Source organism: Cavia porcellus, unplaced genomic scaffold (genome assembly GCF_034190915.1).
Source record: "Cavia porcellus strain 051 isolate PalLab524CR breed Dunkin Hartley unplaced genomic scaffold, mCavPor4.1 scaffold_1, whole genome shotgun sequence".
Taxonomy (NCBI): domain Eukaryota; kingdom Metazoa; phylum Chordata; class Mammalia; order Rodentia; family Caviidae; genus Cavia; species Cavia porcellus.
This window is the reverse complement of record NW_026947484.1, coordinates 162,708,314-162,725,914: the sequence shown is the minus strand read 5'-3', so window position 1 is coordinate 162,725,914 and position 17,601 is coordinate 162,708,314. Positions and strand designations below refer to the sequence as shown.

General features: G+C 40.7%; 1 protein-coding gene across 5 annotated transcripts in view; it reads left to right on the top strand.

The window, feature by feature from the left end:
* The window catches only part of Pde4b (phosphodiesterase 4B), a 526,060-nt gene that overhangs the window by 174,444 nt on the left and 334,015 nt on the right, over positions 1–17,601 (top strand). The window contains exon 1 of one of the 5 annotated variants that reach the window (XM_063258995.1): positions 7,295–7,795. The exons of 3 other annotated variants lie outside the window; for them this stretch is intronic. In XM_063258995.1, coding sequence (XP_063115065.1) covers positions 7,560–7,795 — 236 coding nt within the window. In that variant the 5' untranslated portion in view covers positions 7,295–7,559. Of the gene's footprint in view, positions 1–7,294; positions 7,796–17,601 lie in introns of those variants that run through there. One more of the 5 variants, XM_063259012.1, reaches the window with a different exon arrangement.

The following is a 17,601-nucleotide window of genomic DNA, read 5'->3' as shown; positions in this document are numbered from 1 at the left end:
AGCAGGTATTTGAGAACACCAACCTCAACCCCAGCCCTAACCCTCACCCTAACCCTAACCCCCTGCCAACAGGAAGATGGGAGAAGACTCGCACAGAAAAGAATCAATCCAACTTAAAAAATGGGCAAAAACTTAAGTAGACACTTAACCAAAAGTTACGTAGATGGCACATAAGCAATGGGAGGATGGTCAACATTAGCTGTCAGGGAAATGTAAATGAAAATCAGAGTAAGTTACACCACTCATCTATTGAAATGGCTGAAATTTTAAAAACATAGGTAAGAAGTGCTGGAGAGCTTAGAGAGAAGCCACTACCCTCAGACGTTGCAGGTGGAGACGAAATAATGCAGTTGGTCTGGAAGTCAGCCTGACATTTGTTACAAGGACGAGGCTTACACTTTCCACACCACCTGGGAATTTCCCTCATGGGTATTTACCGTGGAGCAGTGAGAGCCCATTTCCACAGAAACACGGGAGTGTTTGTGCAACTTCATTTCAGAATTGCCCCAGATGTCTTTCAATACGTGAACAAATAAACATATCTTGGCACATTAAGACAGTGGACTACCGTGTGAACTGTTCCTACATCTGGGCTGAACTTCTCAGACTTTAGGCTGAGTGAAAGAAGTTGTCCTGAAAATCTTAAATACTATTTGGTTCTCTTTAAAAGATATACTGAAAACACAAATTTACAGTGATGGGGAACAGGTTGGGTTGTGAGGAGACGAGATGAGGAACGAGAGGAGACTTTCTCTAAGGGTATAACGTGGAGAGCTCCCGCTGGGGAGGGTAGTTGCTGGAGCTCTTCTGTACCCCAACTGCACATCGTTGTGAAGCGATGTGCCCCCAAAAGGCCACTGTCATTGCATGGTGAATTAAAAAAATGAAAGAGACAAAAAGTAACCTAAAAAACTTTCTAAAACTATAGATTCTCTTTAAAAGTCTTTCCAGAAAATTCAGGATGCTTCCGTATCACGTGTCTTAAGGCTTTGTTTTTATCCAGGCTAATACTGAGTTGTTTTGATGGTACAAAATATTTGTGTGAAATTAAATTGGAGTTACTTCTTAACTCTAGAATTTCATGACTAGTCTTGGTAGACAGTGTTCTGTTTTCTTCATTAAAAATCAGCAGCCCATCATCATAATGTGGCTGAACTGACGAAGGTCTCCAATATGAACAGATTTCAAATTAACACTCTATAGAATGAATAAACAGATTCTGAAATAAAGTTAAGAGGCTTTGCTCTTACAATATTTGAAGCATTCTTCATATTTATATGTATTCTGTACTCATTAAAACTTACTGAAATATTACTTTTAGATAATGTGGCTTAGATAATGTGATAACGTGGTCCTAGCTCCCACATGTAAATGAAAACACAAAATGAATCCCTAACACTGTTCTCATCTTCAGAGAGCTGGAGGGGATTGGATTTCGCTTCTCCTAGATGTGTGCTGACCTCATCTGTAATCTGTCGCATCACAGTTCACCGGACTTACATAAATAAGCATTTGCGTTTAAAGATTTTAACTGTAGTTTAATACAGTATCATTCTACCTGTTTCAGAGACAGATAAGATAGAAAGTAATTTTTTAAAAAGATACTCATTTTAAAAGTAAGAAGTCTTTCTATTCATGCCTTAGTTTCTAACGTTTTCTCCTTTGTCTTTGAGATTTTATTCCTTGGAAATCATCCACGCAGACAGCTGGGTGGCAGGGTGGTATTATCTTTGGAATGGTAGTACCCTCCTTTGAGGTGGCTTTTAAGAAACTCTGCCATGCAAACAGTTTCCTTGCATTGAAGCATCTGACTCATCCTCTCTAATGCAACTTGATGTTAACAATGACCTAGAAAACAAAGAAGCACTTCCTTAGTATTCTTATTTTATGTTATCTCCCTTCTCAGAATGTGCCCTGTGAAAGAGGCACCTAATTACTCTACTGAAATCAGAAAGCTGTCAGAGGAGGGAGTTTGGAAAATGTGTTCTACTAGTGGGTCACCTCATGAATGGAGATGACAACACACCAGCCTCCTGCTTTTACACTGCAGTGAAGATAAGAACAATGTATCTTGTTTAAAAGAGGTGATAGTTAAATGGTAAACATTAGCTCTTATGAGCTCCAGTTTGAGAGAGAGAGTTCATTCTAGTTTTGCTTAATATCTCCCTCCCCATTCCATTCTAGAAGATTGGTCATTTATTCATTCAATTAATATTTATAGAAGTATTTTCTGTTAAACAAAAACTATCCTGCAGTAGAGAGTAGAAGAGTGAAGCAAACAAAGGTCTTTCTCTCATAAAACTTGAATTCTAGGGTACTAAATGTATAGTAAATAAATAACTAATATCCACTTAATATATGCTGGCAAACACTATAGTTTTCAAAAGGTCATTATGGAAGATTCCATCAAGCAAGCGCTATTTGGGTAAACACTGGAAGCAGATGAAAAAATAAATCATGCAGATGTCTTGGGGAACAGGAAGTTTGCGTGGCATAGTGGATGAACAAGGACAGGGCAGGTGTGGCTGGAGGAGAGTGAGTTAGGGGAGAGCAGGAGGAGATCAGGTCTGTTTCTCCCTTGATAGTGCCACCTCTGAGAGCCGTATGATACTTAGCTCAAGTATCCATTCCACAAGCTTCCTCTTCCCTAGGAATCAGCTCACAGTACCAGGCGTGCGGGTTAAAACCTCTTTCGCAGCATTACCTTACTTATGATGAGTAGACAGACAGCATCCTAGGGATAAAAATGAAACATTCACCTCGCATCATCTTATAAAAATAACATAGTAGATAACTTCAGACCTAGGACATCTGGTGCTCGTGAAGATCGACTCCTAGTTCTAAGGCTAAGACACTCTGGGGACAGGTATTCTTTTTTCTGACCCATGGGTTGTATTTGTTTTTAAAAATTTTAGGTAGCACTGGTATAATGTAATAAAATGGGTGCTATGCAGTGGGAAGGCCTGATTTGGTTATTCCGTTGGCTCTTTGACAGTTATGCTATTTTGTGTCTTGACATTCTTATCTGAAGACAGACAAAATAATGTACATTCAATAATCAGCTGTTGAGTATCTGCTCTTTGCCAGACTCTACCATCTCACATTCTAGATATAAATATCATGTGAGACTCCATCTAGCCCCGAAGGATCTAATAGTGAATATCATGAGGAAACAAAGCAAAGACTTCCAACAGCCTTTGATATATGTAGGATCAAATGGAAAAAAATTAAAAAGTTTACTACCATGTCTGGAATTCAGGAGGTCTCATGTAATGTCAGTCCCACCTCTATAACCCTCATTTATTTGTGGTCATGGATGTCTTGAACGCTTAAGGCACACACTCCATGCCTGAGCTACATGACCCAGCTCCATCTTCTTTTTATTCTGAAGAGTCTCCAGTTAACAGTGAGCTTCCAGCACGACTAGAGGGCTATTTTCATTCAGTTGGATATTGTCTGTGTTTTTCAGTCATGTTAGAATAATTCTCTAGCTCCATTTCTTCAAACCGAAATAGAAAATGTCTGTGGTTTGTGGTGGTAGAGTTAAATATAGTGGCCTGGGCGCTGCCGTACATCACTGGAGAGGACTCAGCTGTTTTGTGTCTGCTCTGAGCTCACTACGTTGCCTTTGATGGGCGGGAAGGGATCTATGTGTCTTTAACTCAACCAAGTGTAACGATGGCACTCAGAGGGTATAGTTTTAGCCAAAAAGAGCTAGTGAAATAGAGACCTAATTGATGATTTCACTGTTCGTGGTGATAGCCTTAACTCTTTTCTCTTACTTTTTCTTTCCTTTTTTATTAGTGTGTTTGCCTCACATAAGAAATGCTTTTGCCACGGAGTGTTGGTACATACACAGATGACACCATCGCCTCTCTCTCCTCCCTGCCCTCCTGCCTCTGATCTGCCCTGTGTCGCCAAATCCCCTTTTGTATCCACAAAGTATTTACCTCCCTGCTTCCTATCATCTATCCTTTATTTTCCTCTTTGCATTATTTATGCTTCGGGTTTCTCGTCTAAGAGGAACCATGTGATATTTAACCTTCCGTGTCTGATTTATTCCACTTAGCATTTTGGTCTCGAGGTGCATCCATCTTCCTACAAATAACTCAGATTCATCTGTCTTCTCAAATATCTGGCTTTGCATTTGCAGGAAATGAGAGCAGTGTTATTTTGAGTTTGCTGTTGTGCCAGGTATATATAATCTTATTGTACAAAAACTGAAATTTCCTGCCTTTAAAATGATTTTATGAGAGTTGAAAAAGTGTCATGGAGGGAAAATTTATTCTGGGTCAACTTTCAAAGTTCAAAGGCTATCAAATATAAAAGAATATAATTATGTTAATCGCAAATAATTTTATTACAAAGTCATTGAACCTTTAAAAACATTTTAAACAATGTTATCATACTCGTATTGCAAATCTATAATTCTCTTTGGTTATAATTAATTGGCCCCCTGTTTCCATTTAGCAAAACTGAAGTGTCCTCAATTTGTCTGTAATATTTGCTACATTATTAGTATTATTGCTTATTTTATTTAACACATTTAATGGTGTTTTTACTATGGTAAGTTCCTGATTCTTATTGTTTTAAAAAATTATAGATAGCAGAAATTTTGTTATGTGACTGGAAGACGTAGCTGGAGTTGAGGTTCTCAAATAATTACTCAGGGCAGATATTTAACCACTGGTGAATTGAAAATCACTCATTTCTGCTTTTGAGATATCACGGACTAAGGATTCCGTGTGGACAGAAAGGTTTTGTTCTGCTCATCAGTCCCTCTCCGGGAGCTGTGACCACACATGGGCTCTGTTTGCTTTTCTTCTGTTCTCTGTTGAAATGCAGCAGTCCGTTTGCTCTAGTCTTCTCCTACTGTCTCCTGTTTCCCATCTTCTTGATTTCTCTTTGGCTTTGGCATCTGACACTGTGTCCTGTTTTCCTCTTGCATTTCGATTCTAGGCACAGATTTTAATGGATTTACCTGTAAACATATTCCTACCCCTCTACCAGTGATAAAGTAGCCAGACTTGCACACAGTTGGATTATCTTTTCAATTTTGCATTTCAGTTAGCATCCTTTGCTATTCTTGAATTTTTCTAGGGGAGGCCGAGTTAATAAGCTTTACATGCTTTTGAGAACTGTATTTCTTAGGTCAATTCTAAAAACCGTTTTAACTGAGTACGGGGACAGTCGGCAACGTGGAATGGTGACATGGAAAGCCACAAGGTGACACATAAACTGGCAATAACATTGGAAAACAGTTGCAGTTGCACTATTGTGCCATGTTAGGTGAGTTTACATCAGTGTTTCCTAGTCTGAGCTCCAGTGAACATACAGCTAAATCTGGCTCATGAAATTTGTCATAATATGTTTGGGAAGAAATTCCTAAAATGTTTAGTATATTTTGGCAGCTTCAAAAAGTAAATATGAGAAATATCTTTTGTGGCTTCAAATTGCTATTTTTTTTCCTTACAAGTCACTCTGAGTCACTGCAGAAGCGTAAATCTTTCATTCCAGTATTAAATCACGGTATTTTTGGAGGGAAAGTTTCTGATTTTATTTCATAACCCAACAGATAATAAGTAATTTTGACCATATTCTCTCTCATAATGTTACTAACTGCCCATCTTCTCAAATGGGGTGGTCAGGATAGCTCCGAATACGTAGCAGAGTTCGTTAGGGTACAGCTTTATAACTGCATTACAGAGCACTCAGTTGGGAATCAGAAAACATGGGCTTCAGTTTCAGCTGTAATGTGGGCAAACCTATGACCTTGGACAAGTCCCTTCTTTCTCTAGCTCTGTTTCGCTGCCTTTGAAAGATTTTGCAAAACCAGGTGATCACTGAGATTCACTATGAGTCTCAAATGCCATAACTGTGCTTTTGTTCATGCTGTATTTTAGTTAGGTAAATACTGATAACCTGTAAATCAGTGGTTTAAACCCTGTTATGCTTCAATCACTTCCCGAATGGGTGATGTACAATCCACTCATTCCTACCCGTGGGGACAATTTGGCCTTATTTAGCCTGTTAGAAATTAGCTCATCTTTCACCAGAGCACATGAGAAACACAAAGGGCTGTGTAAGCCCGGCAGACGTCACACCTTCATGGAGAAAATGAGTGTGTCCCTTTTGCAGTGAAGTCCCATTGTGACTCATTCCGTGTCTGCCACTCTTGCTGACTACCTGTAGATCTTCATCAGATTTATTTGAGATCAGGTTGGTCTTGTTAATAGTTACATTTAAAACACCCAGGAACATGAAGCATCAGAATATTGTTTCTACTTCCATGTGTCTTTGAAAGGGTAGAAGGTGTATTCCAGGGCTAAGTGAAATGTCAGGTTGCAGTGTCTGCTGCTTGTGGTACTCACGCACAATCCTTGGCAAGAAAGTACACACACACACTCTGAAGTGTGCATACCGCACAGTGACCTACAATATCCTCTACACCAACCTGCACACACCCACACACACACATACACACGCATGCATACTGTCTAATTTTTATTTCACATTATCATTGGGAGCATCCATCTGCCCCCAGTGTTACCTCCTTTTCAATTCTGGGGAGCTTTGGCTATCAGGTGAGTCTTGGCAGCTAATATAGAGTGTGGTTGTGAGCAACTTGTGAACAATGAATCTTAACAGAAGAACGAGCAAAATGCTTATTGGAATAAAAATTAGCCTTCAAATTCCTGAGGGGAATGAACCAAATCCAATGTTTCTCTGCTCAGTGGCTTTTTTTTTTTTTTTTTTTTTAATTGTTGCTGTTTGAGATTTTCCGGGGGGAAGGGAGGAAATAAGAAACTTCAGCAAATCAGCTCTTTGATTCAGAACTGGAATTTCGAGGCAGTTTTAGCAAGGCTTCCTGACACTCCTTGACTTAATCCATCTTTCCTGTGATACAAACGGGAGCCTCCCCAATTTTGTGAGAATCTGAGCAATGGAGAGTGTTTTTAAGGGAGAAACTGCTGTTGTTTAAATACTCGGGGGCCAATAGCATTTGGTAGGTGGAGTTTGTGTTGCGTGCATTATAAAACAAAATAATTCTGAATGAAGACTTCAAACATTAGCTTGCTGGGACCACTCTGGTTCTGCCTCTGTGCAAAGGAAACAAAGGGCTAGGTGACTGGGCGTTGCTTACTATCTGCTAGCAAGTGTGGCTTGTGGGCTAAGATTTTTAGGAGACTACAGGGAAAGGCTTTATCAGGAGCTCCTATGAATATTTCATGAGTTGATATATTCAGCTGAATGAATTCAGGGAGCGTCAGTGTGGAGCTCGCAGACAAGCCTCACCCACGAGGAGCTACTGACATAGGAAGCGCTTCGGCGCATTTGCAGAGGCGAAGCCAGCCTGATAAAGCTCTCTGTGACAGCCTGGCTTGCCATTCTTCCAGCATGCTGCTCTCGCTCTGAGCGGCTCCTCTGTCTGAACCACAGCTCAGCAAACCAAGCCGAGAAGGGTTTGCAGACTGCTCAGCCTTCTCACCTGCAGCAGGGTCTCTGCTATGTCCCAGGGGTTTGTTTTGGGCGGTGAAAGCTAGCGCTTTGCACAAGACATGACAGCCAAAAATTCCTCAAAGGAACTTACTGCTTCTGAGCCTGACGTTTGCATAAAGACTTTCAAGGAGCAAATGCACTTAGAACTGGAGCTCCCCAGGCTGCCGGGAAACAGACCCACGTCCCCCAAAATCTCTCCGAGAAGTTCGCCTAGGAACTCCCCATGCTTTTTCAGAAAGTTGCTGGTGAACAAGAGCATTCGGCAGCGGCGCCGCTTCACCGTGGCTCATACGTGGTAAGCCGGGGTGGACGGGGATCCGCGGTGCGTGCATCAGCAAGTAGATTTGAAATTTCGGAGGCAGAACATGCGAGTGGGTTCTGAGTGCATACCAGAAGTGTGGGTGCATGGGGACAGCAGGGCAGCTGCACCATGCGTGAAGGCAGGGTGTGCTAGATAATCGCTGTGCTAGGCTGTGACTGGAGGGAGCTCGGAGAGCACAGCTTTTAAAAAGGCACAGTTGATTCAAGGTAAATGGTGGAATAAAGGAGTTTTTAAGAATCAGATTTTGGTCTCTGTTGAAGCCAGAGGTGGCTCTTTTGTTTGTGTGGTGTATTTTGGATGGTTTTTAATAGGATACTTTTGGTACAAGAGTAAATATTTTCATCTTAGTTCTAATTTATTTCTTAAGGCTGTGTATCAAGACTATCTTAATCCACTGCCTTCCCATGTTTATAGTGCATAAAATGGTGAGGTTTTATTTTGTTGACTTTTAGTTTTATATGAGTTAAGGAATGATATACTGCATTCTCACTTCTGAAATGGCATGATTTCTTTGATCTGCGTTTTCAAACTACTGTTATCTTCAAGAGCCTCTTGTTTTTAAACAATAACTTAAAATGTACAGACATTTTGGAAATGCCTGTGAAATAGATTTGAGAAACCTCTGTTAAAACCACACTGAGTCTGCTACCTTTCATACATGTGTTCCAGGGGTGCAAACATACTCATAGGGCCTCCTGCAACCAGTACCTAGGAAATGTACGGAAACACACAGGAAGCTAGAGTCCCTGCACTTGATGAACCCAGGCCACTGCAGATTTCCTTGAAAGATCTATTTCCTTTCAGCCTAAGGTACCCTCCAAAGTCGATCATCTGAGATTGATTTAATAGGGTCTATAGCAGTGCAGGGAGCTAACTCGGCTTCTCTGTCTCCATGCTAGGTTGCTAACCAACATCATAAATGAAGATACCTGGCTTTTAAAAATGAATAGTCCCTTGACTCATTTCTGTAAATGTTTGTCTGCCTAATCTCTTGTATAATTCATTGGCAAATTAGAGTTACCTCACAAGGCTATAGCTGGATTTTGGTGACCACCATGTATTTAGCTATCATGTACTTTACCTGGCTAGTTATGATGTAGTTATGTCTTTTGCCTGGGACTGTTGAGTATGTAGTTGCTTTATTGGATATTGTTTTGGTCATCTTCATGGTGAAGTAAATCTTGCTATTAATTGTAATCTATTACTTGTGGAACATATGTGGTTAGTTTTTCAAAAACCTACCAATGGGTAGCATGTGTAGGAAGAGAAGGTTTACATAAAAATATTACTCCTTTGAAAAAGCCCCTCCTACTTTACCTCACCTCTAACATATGTCTATTTTAATCAGGTTTTCTGAGTGACAGATCTGCATAGGGAAGATAAATAGTTATATTGTCAGTTAGATCTCATAAAAAAGGAAACATTCAGCTAGCTAATAGATTCATATGTCTTAACTACTCAAGGGAATATTAAACAATTGTTTTGACCATAAGGACATTTTAATTTTAGATAACTAGTTCTCAAAGAATGATAAATATTCTTAAAACCTTGGTGATACTTTTTTTAGTGTATCATTTTGGTTTCTGACTATAATAATGTGACCTTTCTTTTTCTCAGAATAAATTTTTGATGTACTAGGAACAGTGAGCTATAAATACTAGCGATTCTTTTTACTTTCTGAAAGAACCAAAATTTAGAATGATTAAAGAACCAGTTTCCCACATGCCTTATACAAAGTTTCTTGCAGCAGTTTGCAAAAAGAACCACTTAATGATATCAGATCAGTTATGCTAATAAAATGATTTTCTTTTATGTGAGATAAAATAAAATTTTTCACAACTGCCATAAAAGAAAGCACATGGGTTTGGTATAATGTTCTCCAAAATATACTAAAGGAATTTGCTAATCATCTAACTTATAAAATAACTTTAGCTGTGACCATGATTCATTTTCGCCTTTTTCTTTCTTCCAATTCACAGAACTCCCCTTCTTAGGTTTCTTAGTAAAGCTGTATGTAGTCTGTTCCCAGCTCCTAAGTCTATACATAATTATTTCTGTTTTCTTATCTGAGTATCTGCTTAATGTTTTTCAAATTCACTTTTATAAAATATGTAATGACAATCTCTACTTAGAAAATTTGCATGTATCTTATGTATTGGAATGACTCCCTAATCTTAAAAAAGTATGTGCTGCTTTTTTTTGCCTGCTGTGGGCAATAGTTGCATGCAGACATCAGAGCAGAAGTGCTTTATTTTTGCCTCTTTTTCATGATGAAATGTCACCAGCCTTGCATGATCGATGATTGGTGTTTTCCAAACCATGCATTTGAGTTAGAAATTCCAAGATACGCACTTAGAAGTCTCTGAAAATGTGTTATTACTTTACAGTAGACAGTAGACTTCTGTTTAGAAGATTGGATTGTTTTGATTCCAACTTCAAGATTAAAGTAATTTTCATGAAGGATCTAAACAATGAGGAGGGTGTTGTTTATCTCTTGACCCATTGAACAGCTTTTTATCTTCAGTTACTTGTAACTTCATACTTTTGTGATATGAATGTATAGTTCTGATTTTGAAAACCCAAAGTGTGGCAGAAGATTTGGGGGACATTTATGAAATTCTGCCTTTGAGATTGTTTTTGAGATATCTGAAGAAACAGAGATATTCATTGTGCCTTCACTAATCAGAATACATACACGGCCCCAAATCTGGAGGGAGCTTGGACAATCACCTCATTACTGTCTTGTACCCTTGGAGGGAATATCAGTCACCCATCTCTGATATGTGGGAACCTCCCCTATTCTTCAGACTACAGAGAAGGCATTTTCCTCACTTTTCTTGGTACAACAGGTAACTTCCTAGTCACTTGTTAGAGAATTCTTCCTCATAATCTATATAATTTTTTGTCTTTTTCTTTTTATCGGTACCAGGGATTGAACTCATGACCGCACACTTGCAAGGCAGGCGCTTATGCCACTGAGCTAAATTCCCAGCCCCCATAATCTATATAATTTTTATGCAATATACAATCTTTCCCCCTCTAAAGATAGTAAGAAAAGACTTGTAAGAATCTGCATAAATCTGAAGAGCACCATCAATTGGTCCCAGGGTTTTTTTTTTCAATTCCCTCAACATCTATAACTGAGCTCTTCTGTGAAACAAGGAAAGAGAAAGATTCCGATTCAACCTACATGGTTCGCAGCACCTGCTGCATTTTATATTCTTTACTAGAACATTCACACGTATAATCTCACTTACGGTTCATACTCCAAATATAGGTTCTTTCAGTGTTTTACGTTGCAGATATAAAAAGTATTCTGAGCTTCTGAACGGCTTCTCAGTATTTCTGTGCAGTTAATCACTGTTTTGACTCTGAACCATGATTTTGAAATTTTCTAATTCTGCTTTAAATTCTAACCCGGGTACCATATTCCTCGTTAGATAACATGGGGACAGCTGGATGAGGAGCATGTCCCCCTCTGCAGGGTACACATGGATGTTCAGTATTGCTGGAAGGGAATTGGGAGATGACGGCTGGCATCCTGAGGTCATCCAGTCATTTAGCTCCAAGTCCAAATCTGAGACAATGACTTCCTAGGCCCAGTGTCACCCTGCCGGGGATGCGCAGTGCCCTATTGTCTTGTCTGACACTTGTCGTGCTGGGTGCAGCTTTTCAGCCTTTTCCCATGTGCTGACGCGCCCGCCTCAGTCTTCCATTCTCGTTGGTGAACAAAGCTGCCGCTGGTGCTCTCGAGGCCACCCTATGTCCCTGGACTCCTGTGCAGGGAGCGTGTGTCCGAGCAGCTTGTGCAGGACAGCTGGTGTGCTTCTAGGCAGGTACTATGCGCAGAGTTCACCTTCCTCTTCCTCTTCTGCCTTCAGGTCCACCTGTGTCTTGAAGTTCTTGTCTAGTGTTAACAAAGATTCACACAATAGGTGCTTTGGTGTTTGCTATTTGAATGTAAAGTATTCAGAGCCACGGTTCATGTTGTAAAGGAATGGACACGTGGCGAGCCAAAGCTGGACTCACTGGGGAGGCAACAAAAAGAAACCAAAGACAGCACTCGCCTGACCTTTCTGTGGATTCCAGGCACACAGAGGGTAGAATACAGTGAGTCCCAGTTTTTTTGCTAAATCTATCAAACCTATGTCTAGTATTTCTCTTCAGTTGACTTGAATTCTTTCCTAGCAAACTGAATATTTTTGAGAGATGTCCAAGGTTCTGCATGTTTATTGATTGAGCATCAGTCAAAGAAAAATATTTGTTGAGGTCCTTTGGTGTACTGGGCCCCGTACCGGGCTTAGTGGTTACAAAATGAGAAGGAGAAGGAGCCCTCAACTCATAGACTGGGTGGAAGACAAGCTTATAACTTTCAGTGAGCCAGAAGAGTATGAGTAATGCCATCAAGGTGTGATGGTCAAGGTGGCAGAGGCCACAGGAGACATGACCATCACCAGACCGTGAGCCAGTGGGCGAGGGAGGCATAGAGACGAGATTCCCCTCATGTAGGGTCTGGAGGGTGAATAGGAGAGTCCAGGCAGTGAATGAGAAGAAAGGGTAATTTTTGGCCAAGGCATAATAAGGAAAGAAACAGTGAGTCTGTTATTTATTCAGCATTTATAACGTGTCTGACATCCTTCAAAATGTCTTTGAACATTTTACCCTAAAACAAGCCCGTGGTTTATGTACTGCAGTCTGGTCATAACCTATGTGAAATGCTTGGGATGCAAAGTCTTTCAGATTTTGAATTTTTGGATCATAGAGGTTCAACTCATGCTAATGGTTCTACTGTACAGTCAAAGGAAGGAAGGGCAGAGGGTGTACATGATTGGCCAAAGGAGTATTTCATGACAGTGGCTGAACTGAAGGTAGTCTCAGCATGGGGAGCCTGCATGCTCTTGGGGTTACCTTACAGGATGGCAAGTGAGAAAGACAGAAAGCACGGCCGTGCACATCATAGGGAACCACAGCCTGAGGTTCTAGGATCATTACGGGACGTGGGGCTTTTGCCTCTCAGTGGCAGAGAGCCTCGGTTTCTCCTTGGGGTTTGGAGAAAGTGTGAGGAAAGAATTGGAGGACAAGGAGGTTAGATGCAAGGGGAGAAGCAGCGCGTGCGTTTGAGAGGTAATAACGTCTAGTTGTATTCTGTGTCCCAGTTCAATGCGACCTGTGCTCATGACGTTCCTTTATGATTTGACCAGTTACTGTTCATGGTAAATGGGAAGAAAGTTCGTGAACTTGGTATTCCTTGTGTCCTTTGGCTACAGCAGGATGCTCTAGCTGTGACTATGCCCCACGTGTGTCCCGAGTTGTCATTACCCACGTGCCTGGAATGATGGCTGGGTCGGCAGAAACCCTGTCATCTAAGCCCTACTGCACTAGACGTGTTTTGCATTTTGCTTTAACTGAAATCTCCTCATGTGTTTCCTTTTTAAAATGGGAATTGTCTCACTTGAATCGAAGGCCAGGAGAAACCTATGCCACATAGCTTGAGTCTGCTACTTTCATCAAAGCAGGCATTTTATCAGTCAGTCTATAAATGGCATCTTCCTGGCCATTTAGGTTCCTCGGGTCTTCAATATATTGGATTTTTAAAAGACTTATGGTAAAAAGGGCCTTGCACAGAGACAGTGAAAACCCTGAGGAGGAAGGCCAGAAGGAGGTCCTGGAAGCTTGCTTACTGCCTGACTCCAAACACCTTTTACAAATTCTATTTGCTTGCTTTTTCCATTTCTCCCTCTTTCATGATCTCCCAGCTTTTCTCCTTGAGTTTCAAAGAGTTTCCTTCTTTTGCATCATTGTCAAGCACCACAGCTTTATGCTAGGGGCATCTAAGTGGTCCTCACAGGAGAGTCTGAACCCTTACCTGTGCCAGGAAGCCCTGGTGGTCCGGTGTCAGGCTGACTCTGCCCTCAGCCCCTGCTGTTTGTGTGTGTGGGCACTGGAGTTTACACTGACAGCATTCTCAGTCCTTTTATTAGTTTTTAAAAATTTTTTTGGCACCGGGGATCACACTCACGAGCTTGAGTTTGCCAAGCAGGCACTTACGCTGCTGAGCTAAATCACCGGCCTCTTCTCAGTCCCTTTAAAGACAGGGTCTCACTAATTGCTGTGTTGCTCCAGCTGGGCCTGAACTTGTGATCCTTGTGCATCAGCCTCCCACACTGCTGGAGTCACAGGCAGGCACTGCCATGCTTGGCTTTTATTTTTCTTCTTGACACCTATTACCTGAAAATTGTAGCATGCTTGCTTGTTACATTGCTTTTTCATCATCTAGCATCTCTACTAAATTGTAAGAGGGCATCGATTCTGTCCTGTTTTTGTGTCTTGGAACACACAGGAAAGCCTGTGATTAAATATATATTTGTTGAGAAAAATAAAAAGAAGCATGCATATGATTTCTATTTCCTATTCTTTATCCTGAGATCATCTGTACTTTGCTATGAATGAGAAGGAGGAGGAGGAGAGATACTTATCCTGTGAGTGTCCTTACTCCATCCATCCCTTCATACCTGTGCTCACCTTTTGCCAGAAGAGTTCCTCTAACTTGCTTCCTGTTTTGCGCTCTGACTTTTGGATGCAGGTTTAATTAGATCTCACCAGGGCTAAGTGTTCTGCATGGCAGCCTGTTTAATGAAGCTGCTGTGAACCAATCACTCTACCCAACCTGTAGTATTATTACAAGTCACCATCTGTCTAAAACCCCGAACAGTTATTTGTTTGGTTATTATTCCTGTCTCTGATGGCACAGTTGGTGCTTCCACTCAGGAAAGTGCCACACACCTCTCCTTCACCATCTGAGTGAGGTTGCAAACAGAGCAACTGGTTTGTTATTTCGACTGCAGAGTGTTTACTTATTACAAATTAGAATATTCAATCATCTATATTTTTGTGACATTTGCAATACTAAAAGCTGCAGCGATCTGAGTTTTTATGGGATTGCCCCCGGGAATACAGAAGTCAGGGCTTGTCGGCACAAGTGTAGAACTTTTCACTTGGTTCTGTCTCCTTTTATCCACCCAGGAGGCTGGGGACTTGTGTCACTCATGGGAACTTGATCAACACAGATACCACTGTGTGTTAAGTTAAAAAAAAAAAAAAAAAAGTAACCTGGTGACTTTTTCAGGTTGCTTCTTGCTGGAACTTAGGCATTTTGTCTTCAGAGAAAGACTAGTAAGGACCATGTCCAAAGATCTTTTGTGCAAGAGAATTCTTGTGGCACTGTGTGTCATCTGGAAGTGCCAGACTTGTGCTCCTCATCCAACTCTGTTCAGGCTGTTGCCAATTAGAGAGACAGGCCGTGGTGTGGCTCTAGGAGAACCTCTTTCTATGTTTTCTGGACATCAGTGTCCGGGTATCATTGGAGGATTCTTTGAAAACATGAGGACTGTCTGCTTCCTGTCCTGGATCCAGCAAGGCAACGTGGGTAACCACAGGCTTAGGAAGCTGGCGATTCTTGTGTAGATTCCGTAAGCACCAAGTGCTTCAAATCCACCTCCTTAAGAGAGAACGAGGGCAGTGAAAAATGAAACCTGTGTGTCTCTGCTCAATAAAGACACAGAAATTCCCAGATTCTGTGTGTCTAACTGCACAGCACTGGAAGTTGGGGAAACGAAGAGAATGAAAGTATCTGTTGGTCCAACAAGGTCACTGGTAGCGAGCATTTAAAATTTCAAACCATTGCGTGGAGAGTCCACTGAGTACGCTTTGCCTGGAATTACCCATTGTTAATCTGGCTCCGTACTTGCCTCTGGATCCCTTTCCATATGCAGAGTCCATAAACACCCTGTTTACTTTTGGCTGAAGAGAACGCATTCAGCTGGGCAGCAGTAGTATGGGTTTTAAGGTATGCAACTGTGTCTGTTCCACCAGGATGTCCCCATGTCCCATTTAACAGTTCGAACTCTTGTTAACTCCCTTTGGTTAGTTTTTGCTGTTTTTAGTCCACATTTGCCATACATCATGTGTGTTTTTGTTGTAAGGAGGTGGTCCATGTCCATGGCACATCGTGATTCTCTCTCTGTCAGTTTCTCCACGTCCCCATATGGTCCGTGTCCCTATCTCCCTGTTTCCTATGATCTGTCTTGTATTTTGCTGTTGAATTTATTGGTATTTTGGGTTTCTCATATAAGAGACACCACACAATAAGTGTGTGTGTCTGACTTATTTTACTTACCATTATGGTCTTCTTATCCACGTGCTAACATATTAACAGGTTATAAATAAATTTGAAGCCCTTTGTTTTTTTAAGTAAACCGTTGAAATAAAAGGGGAGGTGAGAAGGATCTGTAATAGTTTATGACTTTCCATTAGGATAATTGGTTGGTCTTAGGCACTTGAAGAGCTTCTAAATTATGTCTCTGCAGGCTGCAAATTTCCTTTTCCATGAAAGCAGGTAATTTCTTTTTCTGAAAGCATAAAACTTGTATCATTTGTGTTGAGCATGATATAATGTCTTATATTATATCATTGCATACTTTTGAGGTTTATTTTAGCAAATCTTGTTGTTTTTAATTTGGAACCTTACTTTTAACATAATCTTTGTTTTGTGCTACTTAACTTAAAGTCAAGGAAGCCAGGTTCAACATCAGTATTTTCTCTAGACTTAATGTTGAAATTTTAGGCTGACCAATGAACTGTCTTCAGCTGAAGCTCCTTCATTTGCAAATTGGATAAAATAGCCTTACCTTCAAATATTCTCGAGTGTTAGTTTAATTTTAAAAACTTGTCTGTCTCACCTACTAGCGATCTATCTTTTGATTTAATGTAGTAAAGTGCTTAACACAATATTTCGTGCACCATAACTCATAACGGATGCTGCTGCTTTATTATCTTCCTAAATCTCTGAACATACATAAACATTTGTATTATTGTCAGACTTGATTGGTGAAACAGAAACTAATTTTTATTTTCTGAAAGCATTTCTGGGTAAGGAATATGAATAGTGACGTACTGATTTGAAAAAGTCAGAGTACACATGGGCTTATAAAGAAATACGTTTATGATATTCACATAGTGACAACTCAGTATACCGGAGAACAATATCACTCATTTACTCTCATGTAATAATAACATCTTAATGAACTGAGATGATTTGTATTAAACTACAGCAATGATCGAGAGACCCAGTATGAAGTGCTTATGTCCCCTGTAAAAGGTTTTGTTTTGCTCTCATGAATGTATCTTTAAAAGCTGTTCGCTATCATTCAATGTATGAGAGAGGAAGAGACCACTTTAAAAGTCATTCTGTCCATTTGCCCCAATTAATTTGAAAGGAAAAGGAGAAAAAAAACATAGGAAGATGCCTGGTCTATTTCAGGAGCGTGCATATAAAAAGCCAATATAGGACTGAGTGAACAAACGCCTGGGAAGAATTCCAGCTCTATCAAAAACTCATTTCTTACCAAATGTCTCCTCGCCACTCTGTTCCTCCACAAAATTAATAAGCTCAGAAGCAGTGCTGGGAAGGTGTGAGAGGGCCCGTGGCTTGTGTCATAATTACTTCAGTGGTTTACACAGGACCTTTTATCTCATCAGCAGGATGGTTGGCACCTCCCGAAGGGAGGTCAGGAAGGCAGGACAAATACCTCATGACATCAAAGTCCCTCTTGCTGGTGTTTGACCTGCCTAAGACTCCTGAGATTTTACTGTTGAAATCTCCTGTAAAATTTGGTTTCTTAGCATTAACCTGACCTGTCCTTTATCTGTCATCCAAATGTAAGCTCACCTGTGAAACACGATTCCGTCTCTAAAGTGCTCCTTTGTAGCAGAACCACAAG